We start from the raw sequence: 17,711 nt of genomic DNA on the forward strand, positions 1-17,711 counted from the left end.
TCAATACACTAGTGTCACAAAAGTATGAGCACATCTTTTTATATAGCATTTTATATAGCATCTATAGTCCCTCGTAGAGCCCAAATGTCACCAGTGGTAAAAGTGCCCACAGAGCCAGTTACCAGTGGGATCCCTCAGGGACCAGCACTTGGGCCAACACTGTTGAACGTCTCTATTCTCCCCTGTATGATGTGACACAGTGAACCTTCAGCTCCTTAGTGGATGGTGCAAAGCTGGGCAGAGGCCTTGGACAACCTCACCTGGGTCACCCTGCCCTGAGCAGGACAGTGAGACAAGATGATGTTCACACCTGAGTTGCTCTGTGATTCCAGGAATCTTTCCCTTGGAAAGGTTTTGGAAGAAGGAAGAGGTGGAGGAACAAGAAAATAAAAATACAGGCAGAGGAGGAGACCTAAAAGGTGTCAAATAAACAGAGCAGTTCTGTGAAGAATGTTTCTCTACTCAAACTGTCAGCAGCAAGTCTATAACCAGCTCCCCAAACTCCCTGTTCTGCTCATTGGCCCCTGGGATTTCCAGCACATTTCTTTACATCAGATTCTGCACTGAAGTTTGCACTGATTGTTACAGCTTCTTCGCAGGAATTATTTCATGTTTCCTCAGAGAACTGCAAGTAAACAGGCACCGGGGAATTTTTAATTAGAGGAAACAAAAAAGGAAAAAAAAAAACACAATAGAACTTAATGATGTTTCTCAGTTCTATGGTTAAATTAAGTAGTTTCCAGCGAGGTCCATTGCCATAATTGAAGAGTTGCCTATAGGGAGTACGAGAGCAACTGCTGAAAGACTTTACCTGCCTGAAGCTCAAAGCAGAGTGAGAGCTGAGAGCTCTGAATGAGCCAAGAGGGAGAGGTGAAGAACCTCTGGGGAGCGATGGAAAGTGCAAATGTCCAGACAGGCTTCTGAAGAGATGAGTTCAGACACGGTGAGCTGGGGAAGGACAGGTGGAAACACCTGGATGTCCAGGGGATTAAACACACGTAGTGATAGACAGAGTTCTGGCACTGCAAGCACAGGGAAAGGCCAACGTTTCATCTCCCACAGTCCGTACACGTTCTGAAAATTCATATTTTGGCAGGATAGAAATTCCACAGACATTTTATTGGAAATATTGAATTATTTCATATGATGAAAAAAAGAGTGTGGGGTTTTTTTCTTTCTTTTTGTTGTTGTTGTTGTTGGTTTGGTTTTCAGTTTTGAGGGGAGTTCTCAGGTTTTAGGGCTGAGCTCCATGGTCTCACTATCAGCACCCAGTGCAAACCTCAAGAGGCCCCGTGTACCTGAGGTGTTTGCCTGGGACTGGCAGGTATCAGACCAGACTGACAGAGCCATGTCGCTTCCATCATTTACATCTGGTATTCAAGACTTGTGTGCTTAATTAGAAAACTTTCAGGACTGTAGGTAAAGAGGCAGGTGTGTGAAGAGCACTGAGAAGAAGTAATAGAAGAATTATGCACTTGATATCACAGAATCATAGAATCATTTCAGGCGAAAGAGACGTTCAGGATCATCAAGTTGAACGATAATCTGACTCGAGCACTAAACCATCTTCCTTAAGAACCTCGACTAAACTCCTTTTAAACCCCTGCAGGGATGGTGACTCTACCACTGCCCTGGGCAGCCTGTTCCAACGCCTGACAGCCCTTTCCAGGAAGATTTTATTCCTAATACCCAATCTAAACTTTCCCTGGCACAACTCGAGGCCATTTCTTCTGTCCTATCACTTGTTAGTCATGAGAAGAGACCAACACCCTCCATGTTCCAACCTCCTTTCGGGCAGTTGTAGACAGTGATAAGGTCTCTCCTCAGCCTCCTCTTCTCCAGACTGAACCCATTTCCCTCAGCCACTCCTCATTAAACTTGTGCTCCAGCCCCTCAGCAGCTTCATCACCTCCTCTGCACTCTCTCTAGTGCCTCTATGTGCCTTATGATAAGGACCAGATTCAAGGTGCAGCCACACCAGTTCCAAGTACAGTGGCACAATCACTTCTCTAGTCCCACTGGCCACACTCTTTCTGATACAAGCCAGGATACTATTGGTGGCTTTTTTGGCCACCTGGGCACACGCTGGCTCCTGTTCAGCTGCTGTCGATCAATATGCCCACATCCTTCTCCACCAGAAAATTTTCCAGCCAGTCTTCCCTGAGCCTGTAGCGCTGCCTGGGGTTGTTGTGACACAAGTGCAGGACCTGGCACTTGTTCTGGTAAAACCCCAGACAATTGGTCTCAGCCCAATGATCCAGCAGCTCCAGATCCCTCTGTATGGCCGTCCCACCCTCCAGCAGATCAACACTCCCACCTAACTTGGTGTCATCTGCAAACTTACTAAGGGTGCCCTCGATCACCTCACCCAGATCATTGATAGAGATTAAACAGAATTGGCCCCGACACTGAGTCCTGGGGACACCACTCATGACCGGCCACCAATTGGATTTGGCTCCGTTCACCATAACTCTTTGGGCCCGTCCCTCCAGCCAGTTCTTGATCCATCACAGGTACACCATCCAGGCCATGAGCTGCAGTTTCTCCAGGAGATGCTGTGGGATACGGTGTCAAAGGCTTTACTGCAGTCTAAATGCACAATATCCACAGCCTTTCCCTCATCTACTAGGGGGGTCACCTTGTCATAGAAGGAGATCAGGTTGGTTAAAAAAAATCTGTCTTTCATAAACTCATGTTAACTGAGCCCAATCACATGGTTCTCTTGTAAGTGCATTGTGATGTTACCCAAGATCATCTGCTCCAAGACCTTGCCCAGCACAGAAGTTAGACTGACAGTAGTTCCCCATATCCTCCTTTTGGCCATTCCTGTAGATGGGCATCACGTTTGCCAACTGCAGAAAAGCTGTAACAACCAGGCGCAAACTTCAGTGGAGCATCTGGTGTAAAGAAAAGTGATGTAACTCCCAGGGGGAGTTTGTTTGGTTTGCTTTCTGAAGCAGAAAGGAGGAGCCATGACCTGCAGGCAATGGGAAGGGGGATCCTGTCCCTCACACACGGCTCAGGGCTCTTCCTGGGACCGTGGGATGTGGGTGTGCAAGGCCCAGGGAAGGACAACACTGGGACAACAACTTCCAGCTTCCCCATGGGGCTGCGAGGAGGCACCGAGGCCCCAGTGCCATGAGGACAACATGTCTTCTCCTGGGCCTCAGTGGCAGAGACAACTGCCCTGGCCAAGGGGACACAGACCTGGGTTCTGTGGGTCCCTTCCAGCCTTACAGCGCCCTTTGCCATCTCCACCACAGGCTGTTCTACACGGTGCTACCCCTGCCCCTCTTCCCCTGCAGGCTGCAGACACCCATCTGACCTCCCCACCTGCTCTCACCCAGCATTTCTGCACCTTCACTGCTGTGTCTGCACCCTCACTGGCTGTTCTTTGGAACACAAACCATGGGCTGATCCAGCTCCCTCTGGGTCACCTCTTGCCCCACAGCACTGCCCTTCCAGTGACATTTCTTACTCCTGATATCCAGTCCTTACCTTCCAAGCTGTACTTTCTGACTTTTTTTTGTCTTTCCTGCCTCTTCCCACCACCAAGGGAAGCTCAGTCACCTCAGAAACTGCTCTTCATGCAGAGAATCCCATCATCAGGCTTCTTGTGCTTTTTTACCTGACCAGAGAGAAGTCACCTCCCCATAATCTTCTAAATCCCAGGACTGCCACTGGCCTTTCAGCTTCTCTGACAGACACGACCATGTCCCTGCTGCTGTCCCGTCATGTTCTCAGGTGGGATGGACATGACATCCCATCTCCAAGGGCTCTTCCTGGGTAGGGCCTGTGAAGTACCTTGGCAGAGGTTCTTTCCCAGCCATGTCCCTGCTTCTGGGCTGTCACCTCCAGAGAGGTGGAGCTTAGTGTTCTTGCAGGTCTGTGGGAGCAGAGAGGGCAGGGGTTAGCAGCCATTTCCCTGCCCCATGGGGCATCACAGGCACAGACCCCAGCCCCACACCTCCCTTGGTGCCCAGAAGCTCCTTACCTTGTGCAGGTGTTTTGTTGCCTCCGCACTGCTCCATGGGCAGGGCTGGGCTGCCCTGGCTCCAGCCTGGAAAGGGGCAGAGGAGGCACGGGCTCAGGCTCCGGGCTGCACCAGCTGCTCCCGCCGAGCATCCCTCTGACACGAGCCCGGGGTGCCCTGGGCTCCCATGGGGACGTGTCCCACAGGCAGGGATGCTGGATTACAGCAGGGGACGAGCAGCCCAGAAGGGCTTCTCCCAGCCCGTGGCCTTGCAGGGCTGGGTGGAGAGGACGAGCTGAGCTCCTGGTCCCCAAGCTCCCCAGAGTGGGGTCCCCACCCCACGCCATCCCCGCGGTGCCTGCTCCAGCCTGCCCGGGCAGTGGAGGTGCCCAAAGCCATGGAGCGGGACTGTACCTCCAGCAACACAAGTCTCCTCTTCCTCCGGAGCTTCACAACAAAAGACAGGCTGAGCAGAAAAAAGGGACTGAGGTGCTGGGTGTAGGCGAGAAGGGTTGGGTTATGCGGTCGAGGCACTGGGAGAGAAGGGCTGGACTGGGGGCAGGGTAAGTGGGAAGAAAGTAAGAGAGGTAGACAAGGTGGGCAGTGCTGAGAGCTGGAGAGGGTCGCTGTGTTGTGCTCGTTGCTGGGCACCAGCGCTGCAGATGGAACACGAGCCGTGACATCACACCTGGGTTGCATGGGCACTCTGGTGTCAGCTGCACAGCAGGGATGGGGATTACCCCCTCTCAATGGTGGTTATGGATGTACTAACCTACCTTTTCACCAGTTTCATCATCCCAACCAGTTCTACTTCATGCAGCCTTGAGCGGTTCTTCCCAACCGTTCCGTCATGCCCAGCAGCCATCCTCACCCCTCACAAATGTTGTTCTCCAGTTGGTTCCTACAGTAGCTGAAGTTCACCTCCCTGTCCATGGCCATCCCTTTGCAGGCTCTGGTCTCGCTCTGCCCCTGTACAGCACAGCCACTCTTCCACGTGGGCACCAATGGCACCACAAGGCGCAACCTGGGTAGAATCAAGGAAGACTCAAAAGCCCTGGGGGTGCCAGTGAATTCAAATGGTGCCCAAGTCATCTCCTCCTCCCTTCTACCATTCGGAGGAAAGGGGGCAGCCAGAAATGTATAATGCACATCAACTTCTGGCTTTGTGGCTGGTGCCGTCCTGAAGGATGTTGGCTTTTCTGACAATGGGACGTTTGATGACTATAAGCAGCTGGGGAGGGATGGGATCCACCTGTCTAGAATAGGTGAAGGAATGTTTGGCAGCAGGCTGGCCAACTTGGTGAAGTGGGCTTTAAAGTGAAGGGCTTGCGGACAGTGTCCAAAATGTCAACGCTCACGCCACCATATCCCACTGGGGAAAATAAGCCAGGCCAAGCAGAGCAGCAACAAACGTTGCTGAGCTGCCTCCCAAGATGAGGACCAGAAGGCCAACCAGTTCCAGGATGTATATGGAACGTATCTGAGGTGGGACTCCCGGCTTTGTGGCTGGTGCCGTCCTGAAGGGTTTTGGCTTTTCCTGCAATTGGACATTCTTTGGTGACTGGAGTGGATTATTGAAGCAGTTTAACTAAGTTGTTCTTTCAGCATTGGGGACACAGAGGGAACAGTGTCTGATTTCACTGTAATTGCAGGAGGAACTTTGAGAGGCACAGGTTGATGAGGAGCCTGGTGCTTGGCCTGGGAGATAAAGCTAAGCCCTTGTCTTAAATAAAAACAGTCACATAGTTTTTTCTCAAACAGAAGTGTGGAGAAGTTTTTTCTCACATGCAAAGGCTTCCAACTGAATGACCTCCAGTGCTGGGAGCACTCTGCAAATGTCATATCCCTGCCAGAGGTATGAAGATGTTGACAATTTGAACTGGGAGCCTTTTAGTCTCTACCTTCTTTCCCTGTAGCTACTTCCAAAGTTTATCTGGTACCGTTAGGGAAATTAAAAGAAACAAAGAGCTCTAGACACTTCGGGGGTTGATTTTACCTTTGTTTTTTTGTTTGTTTTTAACCCCTGTCTCTACAGTTTCTTACTTCTAAGCTGATTGCGGGTTTGCATCAGGGTTGTGTTCTGGAATAGAAAACCTATGCTTGTAGTTCAGCCAACAGAGCCTGCATTGCAGAGCTGACATGTGCTAACAGGGAAATGATGGGCAGAGATGGGATGTGTTGTGGTTTTTGGCCAAGTCGTCTCTTCCAGAAAGAGTCACTAGTGTAAGAATAGTTGTACTGACAAAACTTTTGGATTGTACTTTTGTCACTGCTCGTATGACACAGCCTTTTCCACCCAAAATAAACAGAGTACAAAAAGATACTGCATAGGTGCCTAATAGCCATTGTCTCCTCTACAGGTTCCTGAAATTTTCGTGTGAATCTGTAGGTGGAAAACACGCACGGGACTGGTGCTGGAAAACCCCTGTATATAGTGGCATGTTTTGTTTGTGGCCCCCATCAAAGTCTTTTGAAATTATTATACTTCTGAGATGAATCTTGGAATTCTCCTTACAGACAAGTCTCCTGAGGTGCCCTGGAATGCAGTTTGTAAGGGTCTCTGGGGAAACCTTGGGGCTAATTCCTCCTCCTTGCTTGACCTTAAAGATTAACAAAAGAGGCAGAGCAGAAGAGTAAATCTGTCTCTGGAGAGAATGTGATCTAAGGTCTACACGCAAGTCCTCAGAAAAATACTCTATTTCTCTTGCTGATCAAAATCTGCTTTTAAAACTGAAAAATCAAATTCAGGGCAGTTATCCCCTTTAGTGCCAGTTCCAGGCCTGCAGTGTTACGTGAGGTGTCAAAGCTCTCACACACCCCTACATGCACTTGGCAGGCACAGCCAGGACAAGCTGCAGCCTGTGCTGTTTGACATCCATGCAGTAACCGCCAAGGCGTGTGGGACAAGTCACACAGCTTGGGGTGCTGCCATGGGGGGTACAGGCTTTTCATGAGACGGGCTGGAAGGATCAGGGGTGGGATTCCCTCAAAGTGAAGGAGTTGCTTGGATCTATGGAGCTCCTTTCTGTGGCAACGTGGGTTTTCATTGTGAGTGAGAGTACCAATGACAAGGCCCTGGGGCCGTGGGGGCACATGGCCATGCCCCCCAACAAGCTGGGGCCACCGAAAGTGGGGCACAGCAGTCAGGGAGAGGCACCAGGATGAGGAGGAGAAAGCAGCACTGAAAGACTGTGCTAGAGAAACTGGAAATTATTTCCTTTTTCTCGAATAAACTCTTGATGGAACCTGCTACTGCTGCCACTGTAGTGGCCTCTTCCTGGGCTCAAGAGAGTCCTGGAGGCCAGGGCCCCTTTTCTTCAGGGGCCATCTGGGGCTCCCTGGGCGAGTGGTCCCTGCCCTGGCCAGCAGTAGAGGGACTGTGGCTGCAGCCGTGCAGGGAGAGTCCAGACCTTGAGAAACTTTGGGTTCCACCATCAGGAATCTCTTAAATTTTACCAGGAGAAGTGGCCAGTTCTGTATCAGGGCAGGAGAACAACCCCAACCGTCAAGACCTGACACACCGAGCAGTGGCCCTGAGGAGAAGGGCCTGGGCACTACAAGGTCCCCACACCAGCCCGTGGTGCACGCTCACCATGAACAAGGCAGCTGCACACGGGGCTGCATGAGGAGGAGCGTGGGGACCCAGACACCTGCAGTTCTCATCCCAGTCGGTTCAGCACTGGTGTGACCCACACACACGGGTGTGTGCCAGTGTGCGGCTTCCCAGTTTGGAGCAGCAGGGAGGAACTGGAGAGTGCAGGGCTGTGCCAAGGCAGGTTCAGCACCTTGTGCACATGGGGTGGGGTGCTGAGGGACCTGGGCTGCTTTGGCCCAGCAGCGCTGGGGAGGCTGCAGCAGTGCAGGAGTAGCCTGAGAGTGCTTGAAGGGCGGTTTCAGAGATGGTGGAGGTTTCTGCATAGTGGGAAAGAGCTTGACAAAGAAATAATGGCCAAAGTGCAGCTGGGGAGGTCCAGGCTGGACATGAGCAGAAAGGAATGTGATGGAAGGGCAGTGCTGTGGGGGAGCAGGTCAGCAGAGGGAGTCTGCATCAGCCCAAGGCTTTGTGCTTCAAGGACCAGCTGGGGAGGATGGAGAGATCTCAGCAAAGGAAGGAAGATGCTCAGACAGGAGCAAGGTGGGGCAGCAGGGGGGATGTCTCCAGCCTGCAGGGACAGAGGTGCAGGGGATGCCCCAGCACAGGACAGGCTGTCGTGGAGATGATCACGGGATGTAAAGAGGCTGAAAGCCCCACCAGACATGAGCTCCTTCTCCCCTTGGCTGTGGCTGTTGTCTCCACCTCTGATGCCTGTGAGGAGACACCTTGTCCTTGCAGCACAGGGGCCTCATGGCCTCCTTGTCCCCAGCCAGGAACCTGGGAGGTGTGGGACCATAGTCCTGCCCTTGGCCTTGCACAGCCCCACATCACACTGTCCAGGAAGGGCCCTGGGCAACGTGGGAGGGAGAGGATCTGCCTTCCCAGGGCTGGGGGTCAGGGCTTTGCCCTTTGATTAATGAAACACATCCAGGTTTACTCAGCATTAGAGAGACCTTTACTTTGCTTTTCCTGACCTGTCATCATTGCCTCCAGTTTTCTGCTCTAACTGGCCCTGGGGACAGTTGCTCAGTAGTGTCCTTCAGTGGGACCCATTAACATTACAAGAAACTTTGGAGTTTGATTCTGACTTTGACTTCTTGGGAGGTTTCATCACCTTCCTGCAGGGTCTGAAGTTCATGGACTCAGCACCAAACCCACCAGAGGGGTCATTAAAGCGCCTTGGGCTGCTCCTGTGCTGCTGAGCTGGGCTGGGCTCCTGGGACACAGGGAGCTCATGGCAGCGGCAGCGCTGCAGAGAGACAGCTCTGCCCAGGAGCAGCTCCTCTGCACACGCAGCAGGGCTGAGGGCTCTGCCTGGGAATCTCAGGAGACGAGCAAGGCAGAGAGAGATTAAAGGTGGTCAGGACGGGAGGATGACTGAGAGCTCAGTGGAGGAGAAACCTTTGCAGCCCTTGCCATGGTAAGTCTCTGGTGCAGGGCAGTGCAGCTATAGCTCCTGGAGGCATCTCCTGAAACTGGCACAGGCACAGCTGGTGGGATCTGTAAGGACGGGGCTCTTGTCAGGCCATGTTGAACAGCTGTGAAGCCGGGTGAGCACCCAGGGGTGCCCAGGGCTGTCCTGCAGAGCAGGGTCCCTGCACCCCAGGGCTGTGCCGGGCAGGGACTCTGCCGCCTGCCAGGGTCAGTGCTCAGCCTGCCCGGGAGAGCCCAACAACACTGAGGAAAGAAGATGTGGGTGGAAGGAGCAAACCCTATTGGGCAGGAAAAGTGCTTCTGCTGTGGAGAGGGTGCTGTGTGGGTCAGGGCTGCTCACACATCCAGATCACCCCTGGATTTTTCCAAGTGGATGCCTCAAGGAGGAGATCAATGCAAGGAGTGGCAGACAGATAAGGAGCTTTCTTGAGCCTGTCTTTTCAGATTCCTCTCCCAAGGGCTGGGGGGTGCAGGAAAGGATAAAATGAAAATGAGCTGTCATGCTGAAACAAGTCACTGAGACTCCTGAACTGCTACTCTGAGTGATCAGTACATCTGCCAGAAGGCTCATGACATCCCTTCCCCACCCCTCTGCCTGTGCACAGCACCTGCATCAACTTGGCTGGACCCGTCAGCCTTAGTCTGACCTGTCCTGTTTTCCAGCCTGCAGACAGAGCTGCCCCTGGGCAGTGCCAGGAGGTGTGAGCAGGACAGAGCTGAGCACACAGCAGGTGGGACGGGGTCTGTGACACTGACAGGGAGCAGACCAGGGACAGACACACAGCTGCAGGCAGCACAGACATGGGCAGGGAGAAGGAGCTCCTACCAGATATGCCAGGGACGGGATTTAGGAACTCCCCTGCAATCCCCTGCAGTGCAGACACATTTCCCAGTGCAACCCCTGGTCTCCTCTCCTCCCCAGCAGACCCTCTGCCCCAAAGCCATGGGGTCCAGGTCACGAGTCTCCACCTCAGCAGCTGGACCTCCAGGTGAAGGGTTCCTGCAACGTGGTACTCAAATAAGGTGCTAAAAGTACTTGCTCTCCAGTGTCATTATGTGAGTGGCAGCAGCACAGCCGGGTCAGGAGAAGGTTCCACAGCATGCCCGTCTGCCTTTCTGTCCTTGCTTTATTTTCTGGTAGCACTGCAGTGTTCTTCCCTGTTTCTCCACCTGTCCCTGGTGCTCTTGCTCTCTGGGGTTGGGGTGGGAGTGTGGGTCAGATTTTGTTCTGACACCAACTCAGGGGGTCTTGACCCAGAGGTGTGTTCATGGAAACCAGATGCCCAAGCTGCATTTTAAGCTGTGATGAACTGTTATTCAAACTTAGTAGAAAGAGAGAATGAGCGGAAACATCCCTCCATCAGGCAGGGGGATTTCCATGAGAAACAGCACGTTTATTTTCCTCAGAGAAGTCACCCCTAACATGTAACTCTCTTTCCTCCTTTAACAGGTCCTCATGCCCACAGGCAGCAAATGTCCAACAGCAGCTCCATCACCCATTTCCTCCTCCTGCCGTTCACAGACACACGGGAGCTGCAGCTCTTGCACTTCTGGCTCTTCCTGGGCATCTACCTGGCTGCCCTCCTGGGCAACGGCCTCATCATCACCACCATAGCCTGGGACCAGCACCTGCACACCCCCATGTACTTCTTCCTGCTCAACCTCGCCCTCCTCAACCTGGGCTCCATCTCCACCACTGTCCCCAAGTCCATGGAAAATTCCCTCTGGGACACCAGAGCCATTTCCTATTCAGGTTGTGTTGCACAGGTCTTTCTGTCTTTGTTTTTCATTTCAGCAGATTTTTACCTTCTCACCATCATGTCGTACGACCGCTACGTTGCCATCTGCAAACCCCTGCACTACGGGACCCTCCTGGGCAGCAGAGCTTGTGTCCACATGGCAGCAGCTGCCTGGGCCACTGGGTTTCTCAGTGCTCTGCTGCACACGGCCAATACATTTTCACTGCCCCTGTGCAAGGGCAATGCCCTGGGCCAGTTCTTCTGTGAAATCCCCCAGATCCTCAAGCTCTCCTGCTCATACTCCTACCTCAGGGAACTTGGGCTTCTTGCAGTCAGTGCCTGTTTAGCTTTTATGTGTTTTGTGTTCATTGTGGTGTCCTATGTGCAGATCTTGAGGGCCGTGCTGAGGATCCCCTCTGAGCAGGGACGGCACAAAGCCTTTTCCACCTGCCTCCCTCACCTGGCCGTGGTCTCCCTGTTTGTCAGCACTGGCACGTTTGCCCACCTGAAGCCCCCCTCCATCTCCTCCCCTTCCCTGGACCTGGTGGTGTCTGTTCTGTACTCGGTGGTGCCTCCAGCAGTGAACCCCATCATCTACAGCATGAGGAACCAGGAGCTCAAGGATGCCTTGTGGAAACTGATGACTGGATGGTTTTCTGAATCAATAAACTGCTCATCTGCTTCTGCATAGTTGTTTCAATGTAACTACAGACCCAGCCTGTCATCTGGATTGTCTGTTGTTGTTAGTAGGGTTTTTATTGTGATAATGTTTTTGTCCACTTTCCTAATTCTCTCTCTGCTTTTCTTTTATAGCCACTGTTTTTTTAAATGGGGAGCTGTGCTCTCCTTGTCTCTAAACAAAATAAAGGGCTCTTTAGTGACTTGTTTTTCACTACATCCTTCCTGCAAGGCCTTTTAAGAGCTGCAGGGATGGTTCCCGCGATGGGTGGAAGGGAAAAGAGTCCATCCTGGCAGCCCTGCCAGGGAGCAGCAGCGCTTGTTCTTCCAGAGCTGTTCTGGTTCCACTCCACACTCTCCTTCTCATCCCTGGTGTTGGTGCAAGGCCTGAGTGCTCCGGCAGCTTGGTCACCGTCCTGCTGTGTGTCAGTCCTGTGAGCGCAGGCAGGGACAGGCAATGGGCACTGCTGTGACAGAGCTGGCCTCAGAACAGCCTTTCCAGATAGAAAGGTGATCTCCTCAGGGCAGTGCATCATGGTTTATATCTTCTTGCAAAGTTTCTCTCAAGCTTATTCCTACAGAACTGGCCACAGATGAAACATCAGTGTGCAGCTGAACAGTGTGTGTGTGCAGGGCTGGCACACAGCAGTGTCCTCTCCCAGCCAGGCTCCTGCCAGAGACCTGCAGGACCAGCAGAGCAGGCCCTGGGCTGTGCCCCTGTGCACTGGACACCCCATGGAAGGAGCCCCAGGTCAGTCTCCATGGACTGGCCCCTCACAACCACCATTTCCAGCACTGGCCTCTCACCCCAGCTCAGAGTTCTTTGTCCCTCCATGGAGTTACACTGAATGAGTAGGTGAGAGGTTCATGTTTGCTTTGTACAGATGAGATGTGAGCATGCATATCAAGTATGTGAGGTGACATGAACCTGAGTCAGCAAAAACACCATCCTACAATTACTAACCTAAAATATGTAAATCCTCTCAGTTTTTGTCAGTCTGCTGCTATAACAAAGATAAAAATGACTTTTAATACACCTAATCAGAACCTGCAATGAATACTGTCCTTGCAGCGCAGACTCTCTGGAGCCTGCAAAATTAGCTGAGTCTTGTTTTAACACCTGTCTCAAGACTGTGACATAAAGTGTCCTTTAGCTGAGCTTTGCTCCTTTTACGCTCATTATAATACTCCCAACCTTTGGGAATAGGAACAGGAGCCCAGAGAGACGCTGTGACTCCTGCCTCTGTGTGTATAAGGGAAACTGTCTGTCCCTGAATATCTCACTGTGTTTTAAGAGTCCACAAGGCCAGCTCAGATGTGGACACCTGACAGAACCCTGATATTTCTGTGTGTGACTCCAAAGACAAACCCCAGCGGCACAGTGAGATTCATCTCAGCTCCCTTGGACAGGCTCATTGCAAGTATCCCTATTTGCTACCTCTCCTTTGCCATCCCCATCACATGCTGTTCTACACAGCCCTACACCTGCCCCTCTTTCCCTGTGGGAAATTCTGGATTGTGGTCTCAGAAGTGCCAGAGTGATCAGAGAGGTTCAGAGGTCCCTCAGAAAGGCAGACGTCAAACCCATCTTCAGGAATGGCAGGAAGGAGAACTGGGAGAATGACAGGATGCTCAGCCTACGTCTGTCCCCGGGAGGGTGACGGGCCACATTCTCCTGCAGGCATCTCCAGGCAGCAGAAGGACAAGGAAGGAATTGCTGAACCCAAATGGACAGGAGAAAGAAAGGCGTGTTGAGTACATGGAGTTTTGCAAGGCCCCAGACATGGTCTCCTGTGGTGCCTTAGAGCAGATTGGTGAGATCTGGGATGCAGATGTGGATGTTGTGATGAGTGGGGAGTTGGCAGCATGACCAAACCCAAACATCATCAGTGGTACAAGGTCCTGTGTTTAGCCAGTCACAAGCGGCATCCCTCAGTGATGAGTACTTGGGCCAACACTGTCCAACGGCTTTATTCTGCCTCTTCATTATGTCATGGAGCACATTTTCAGGTCCTTTGTGGATGATGCAAAGCTGGGCAGAGGCCTAGAACAACCTCACCTGGTACACCCTGCCTTGAGCAGGAGAGGGAGACAAGATGATGTTCAGGGCTCTCTTCAAACCTGAGTTATTATATGGTTCAATTATTCTATGGGGAGGGTCAGTGGGACATGAGGAAAAGATTCTTCCCCCAGAGGTGCTGGGCACTGAACAGGCTCCCCAGGGAGGTGTCACGGCCCCAACCTGACAGTGATCAAGAAGAGACTGGACAACGTCCTCAGACACACGGGGTGACCTGTGGGGTGTCCTGTGCAGGGACAGGAGTTGGACTCCATGATCCTGGTGGGTCTTACCAACCTAGGACATTCTATGATTCTATGAAACACTAGGTCAAAAGTCCATGTTTTCATTGTCCTGATGAGATGTAAACACACACATCATGTGCATGTCCAGTGTGTGCATGTGGTGAGATGAACCCAAGTGAGCACAAATCCATCAGCTATTCTTTGGGGTGCCATAAAGGTGTTCAGGGGTCTCTTCCAACCTGCGTTATTGTAGGATTGCATGATTATTTTCTTTGAAGACCTCTTTTAAGACAAAAGAAGAAGAAAAAAAATGCAGAGGCAGAAGCAGAGATATAAAATGCCCCAGAGTAAATACAGCAGCTCCTCTGAGAAACGTTTCTCCACTCAAACCCTTCATAGGAAATCTATTGGAGACATTTGATGAAAGCAGCTTAGTTTGATCTGCTCACACACTGGACCACAAGGAGGGGGATGGTGGGTACGATGTCATGTGGTCACTTGTGTCTCAGGAACTCATAGTCCAGTAGGAACCAATGGCTGTGGAGGGGACTGTGAGGTCACTTCTGCCTCTGCAGGGGATTGGCCAACAGCAAGAACATGGCTGGGAAAGCACTGTGAGGTCACACACCAGACGAGCAATCGGGCCAGTCAGCATGGCTGGATGAAAGGCAGGTCCTGCTTGACCAGCCTGATCTCCTTCTGTGACAAGGTGACCGGCTGAGCAGATGAGGGAAAGTCTGTCGTGGGGAGTGAATCCGCCACACGGGCTGTGGGTGTTGTGTCCTTAGACTGCAGTAAAGCCTGTGACACCGTGTCCCACAGCATCTCCTGGAGAAGCTGCAGCTCATGGCCTGGATGGGTGTATGTGCGATGGAGGGCTGGACCAAAAGAATTGTGGTGAACAGAGCCAAGTCCAGTTGGCGTCCGGTCACAAGTGGTGTCCCCAGGGCTCAGTATTTGACTCAGTTCTATTTAAGCTTTATCAATGATGTGGATGAGGGAATCGAGTGCACCATCATTAAGTTCTATCATTAAGTTCTATTGTGCTTTTGGTTTTGTTTCCTCTAATTAAAAATTCCCCGGTGCCTGTTTACATCCAGTTCTCTGAGGAAACATGAAGCAATTCCTGCGAAGAAGCTGTAACAATCAGTTCAAACTTCAGTGCAGAATCTGATGTAAAGAAATGTGCTGTAAATCCCAGGGGGGCGATGAGTGAAACAGGGAGTTTGGGGAGCTGGTTATAGATTTCCTGCTAACAATTTGAGCAGAGAAACATTCTTCCCAGGAACTGCTCTGTTTATTTGACACCTTTTAGGTCTCCTCCTCTGCCTGTATTTTTATTTTCTTGTTCCTCCACTTCTTCCTTCTTCCAAACCGTTTCCAAGGGAAAGATTCCCGGAATCACAGAGCAACTCAGGTTTGAACACCATCTTGTCTCACTGTCCTGCTCAGGGCAGGGTGACCCAGGTGAGGTTGTCCAAGGCCTCTGTCCAGCTTTGCACCATCCACTAAGGAGCTGAAGGTTCACTGTGTCACATCATACAGGGGAGAATAGAGACGTTCAACAGTGTTGGCCCAAGTGCTGGTCCCTGAGGGATCCCACTGGTAACTGGCTCTGTGGGCACTTTTACTACTGGTGACATTTGGGCTCTACGGGGGACTATAGATGCTATATAAAATGCTATATAAAAAGAAGTGCTCATGCTTTTGTGACACTAGTGTATTGAAAAATTAAAATGTCATAAGTTTGCCTGTTTAAGAGTTGGGGTGTTCAGCTGGAGAAGAGAGGCTCCTGGGAGACCTTATTGCAGCCTTTCTGGACCAAAAAGGGGCCGATAAGAACAATGGGGACAGACTTTTGAGCAGGGCCGGTTGCGACAGGACAAAGGGTGATGGTTTAAACTAGAAGAGGGGAGAGTCAAGGAATGAAATGAGGAAGAGATTTTTTACACTGAGGGTGGTAAAACACTGGGACGGGCTTCCCAGAGAGGGGGTGGATGAACCATCCCGGAGACATCCCAGGCCAGGCTGGACGGGGCTCTGAGCAACCTGAGCTGCTGAAGATGTCCCTGATCGCCGAGGGGAGTTGGACCAGACGGGCTGTGAATGTCACTTCCAACTCAAACTACTTTGTGATTCTCGGATTCAGTGACAGGAAAGACTGGATGCATCGATGCTGATAACCAGAAGAGGTCTTGTCTGGCTTGTGCGAGCCAGGCCGGCAGCTTCACCCAGCAGCTCTCCCCACCCGAGTGGAGAGCTGACCCACCTGTGTACAACCGACCCTGCCCCTGCCCCACAGTGCCCAGAGGATGCTGCCCAGGGCCCCAGGATGGACATTTGTGGGGGAGTATTGGGAGCACTGGGAGGTTTACTGGGAGCACTGGGGGTTTATTGGGAGCACTGGAGAGGATAGTGGGGGTTACTACATACACTAGAAAGATTAGTGGGGGAGTACTGGGAATACTGGGAGGGTTACTGGGAGCATGTGGGGTTGCCTGAGTGTTACTGGGAGTACTAGGTGGTTACTGGGAGCACTGGGAGGGCTACTGGGAACACTGGGGGTTTACTGGGAGTCCCTGTAAGATTACTGGGAACAATGGGGGTTGCTGTGAGCACTGGAGGGGTTAGTGGGGGCCACTGGGTGCTCTGGGGAGGTGTCTGGGAACACTGGGGGTTTACTGGGAGTCCCTGTAAGATTACTGGGAACAATGGGGGTTGCTGTGAGCACTGGAGGGGTTAGTGGGGGCCACTGGGTGCTCTGGGGAGGTGTCTGGGAACACTGGGGGTTGCTGGGGAGTTCCTGGGAGCACTAGGTGGTTACTGGGAGCACTGGGAAGGTTACTGGGAACAGTAGGTTTATTAGTGGGGGATTTCTGAGAACACTGGGAGGGTTACTGGGAGCACTGGGCGTTTCCTGGGAGTTCTTGCAGGATTACTGGGAACATTGGGGGTTGCTGGGGCTTTACTGGGAGGGTTATTGGGAGTGTAACTGGGAACATTATAAGGATTAGTGTGGGGTTATTGGGAACATCGTGGGGGTTACTGGGAACATTCCAGTTGGTGGGGGTTTACTGGGAGCACTAGGTGGTTGCTGGGAGCACTGGGAGGGTTATTGGGAGCACTGAGGGTTTATTGGGAATTTTTGGAGGATTACTGGGAACAATAGGGGTTGCTGGGAGCACTGGAGGGGTTAGTGGGGGGTTCCTGGGAGCACTGGGAGGGGTTACTGGGAACAGTGGGGTTTGCTGAGGGCTCACATTACAGCACTAGGTGGTTACTGGGATCACTGGGAGGGCTAGTGGGTGATTACTGGGAGCAATGAGGGGGTTGCTGGGGCTCACTGCGAGCACTGGGGGGTTGCTGGGAGCACTGGGAGGTTTACTGAGAGCACTGGGAGGTTTACTGGGAGGATTACTGGAAACAGTAGGATGATTAGTGGGGGTTAATGGGAACACAACATGGTTACTGGGAGCACTGTGGGGGCCTGCTGGGAGCACAAGGACAGTTAGTGGGAGAACTGGGGGTTAACTGGGAGTTCTTGGAGGATTACTGGGAACAATGGGGGCTGCTGGGAGCACTGGAAAGGTTAGTTGGGGGCTACTGGGAGCACAGGAGGGGTTAATGGGAGGGTTACTGGAAGCACTGGAGGGGTCAGTGGGAGGGTTACTGGGGGCACTGGAGGGGTGAGTGGGAGGGTTACTGGGAGTACTGGAGGGGTCAGTGGGAGGGTTACTGGGAGCACTGGGAGGATCAGTGAGAGGGTTACTGGGAGCACTGGGAGGATCAGTGGGAGGGTTACTGGCAGCAGTGGAGGGGTTAGTGGGGGTTACTGGGAGCACTGGAAGGGTCAGTGGGAGGGTTACATGGAGTACTGGCAGCATTAGGGTGATACTGCTGTGGGGTCCATCACAACCCACCAGCTCAGGGTGAGGACGTTGCCGAGGCCTCTCCAGCAGCTGAGAGCGGCCTCAGTCACAGGCCCTGC

The 17,711-nt window shown here is 52.2% G+C and overlaps 1 protein-coding gene across 1 annotated transcript; it reads left to right on the top strand.

The window, feature by feature from the left end:
• Nucleotides 1-10,475: 10,475 nt before the first annotated feature.
• On the top strand, nt 10,476-11,485 carry LOC309448785 (olfactory receptor 14A16-like; the record flags this gene model as incomplete). Its single annotated transcript, XM_082070537.1, has 1 exon — nt 10,476-11,485. One exon carries the CDS (start codon nt 10,476-10,478, stop codon nt 11,430-11,432), a length of 957 nt encoding a protein of 318 aa, XP_081926663.1. The 3' UTR covers nt 11,433-11,485.
• Between the last annotated feature and the right edge of the window lie 6,226 nt (nt 11,486-17,711).

This window comes from Streptopelia decaocto (assembly GCF_964273445.1).
Source record: "Streptopelia decaocto genome assembly, chromosome: 21".
Classification (NCBI taxonomy): domain Eukaryota; kingdom Metazoa; phylum Chordata; class Aves; order Columbiformes; family Columbidae; genus Streptopelia; species Streptopelia decaocto.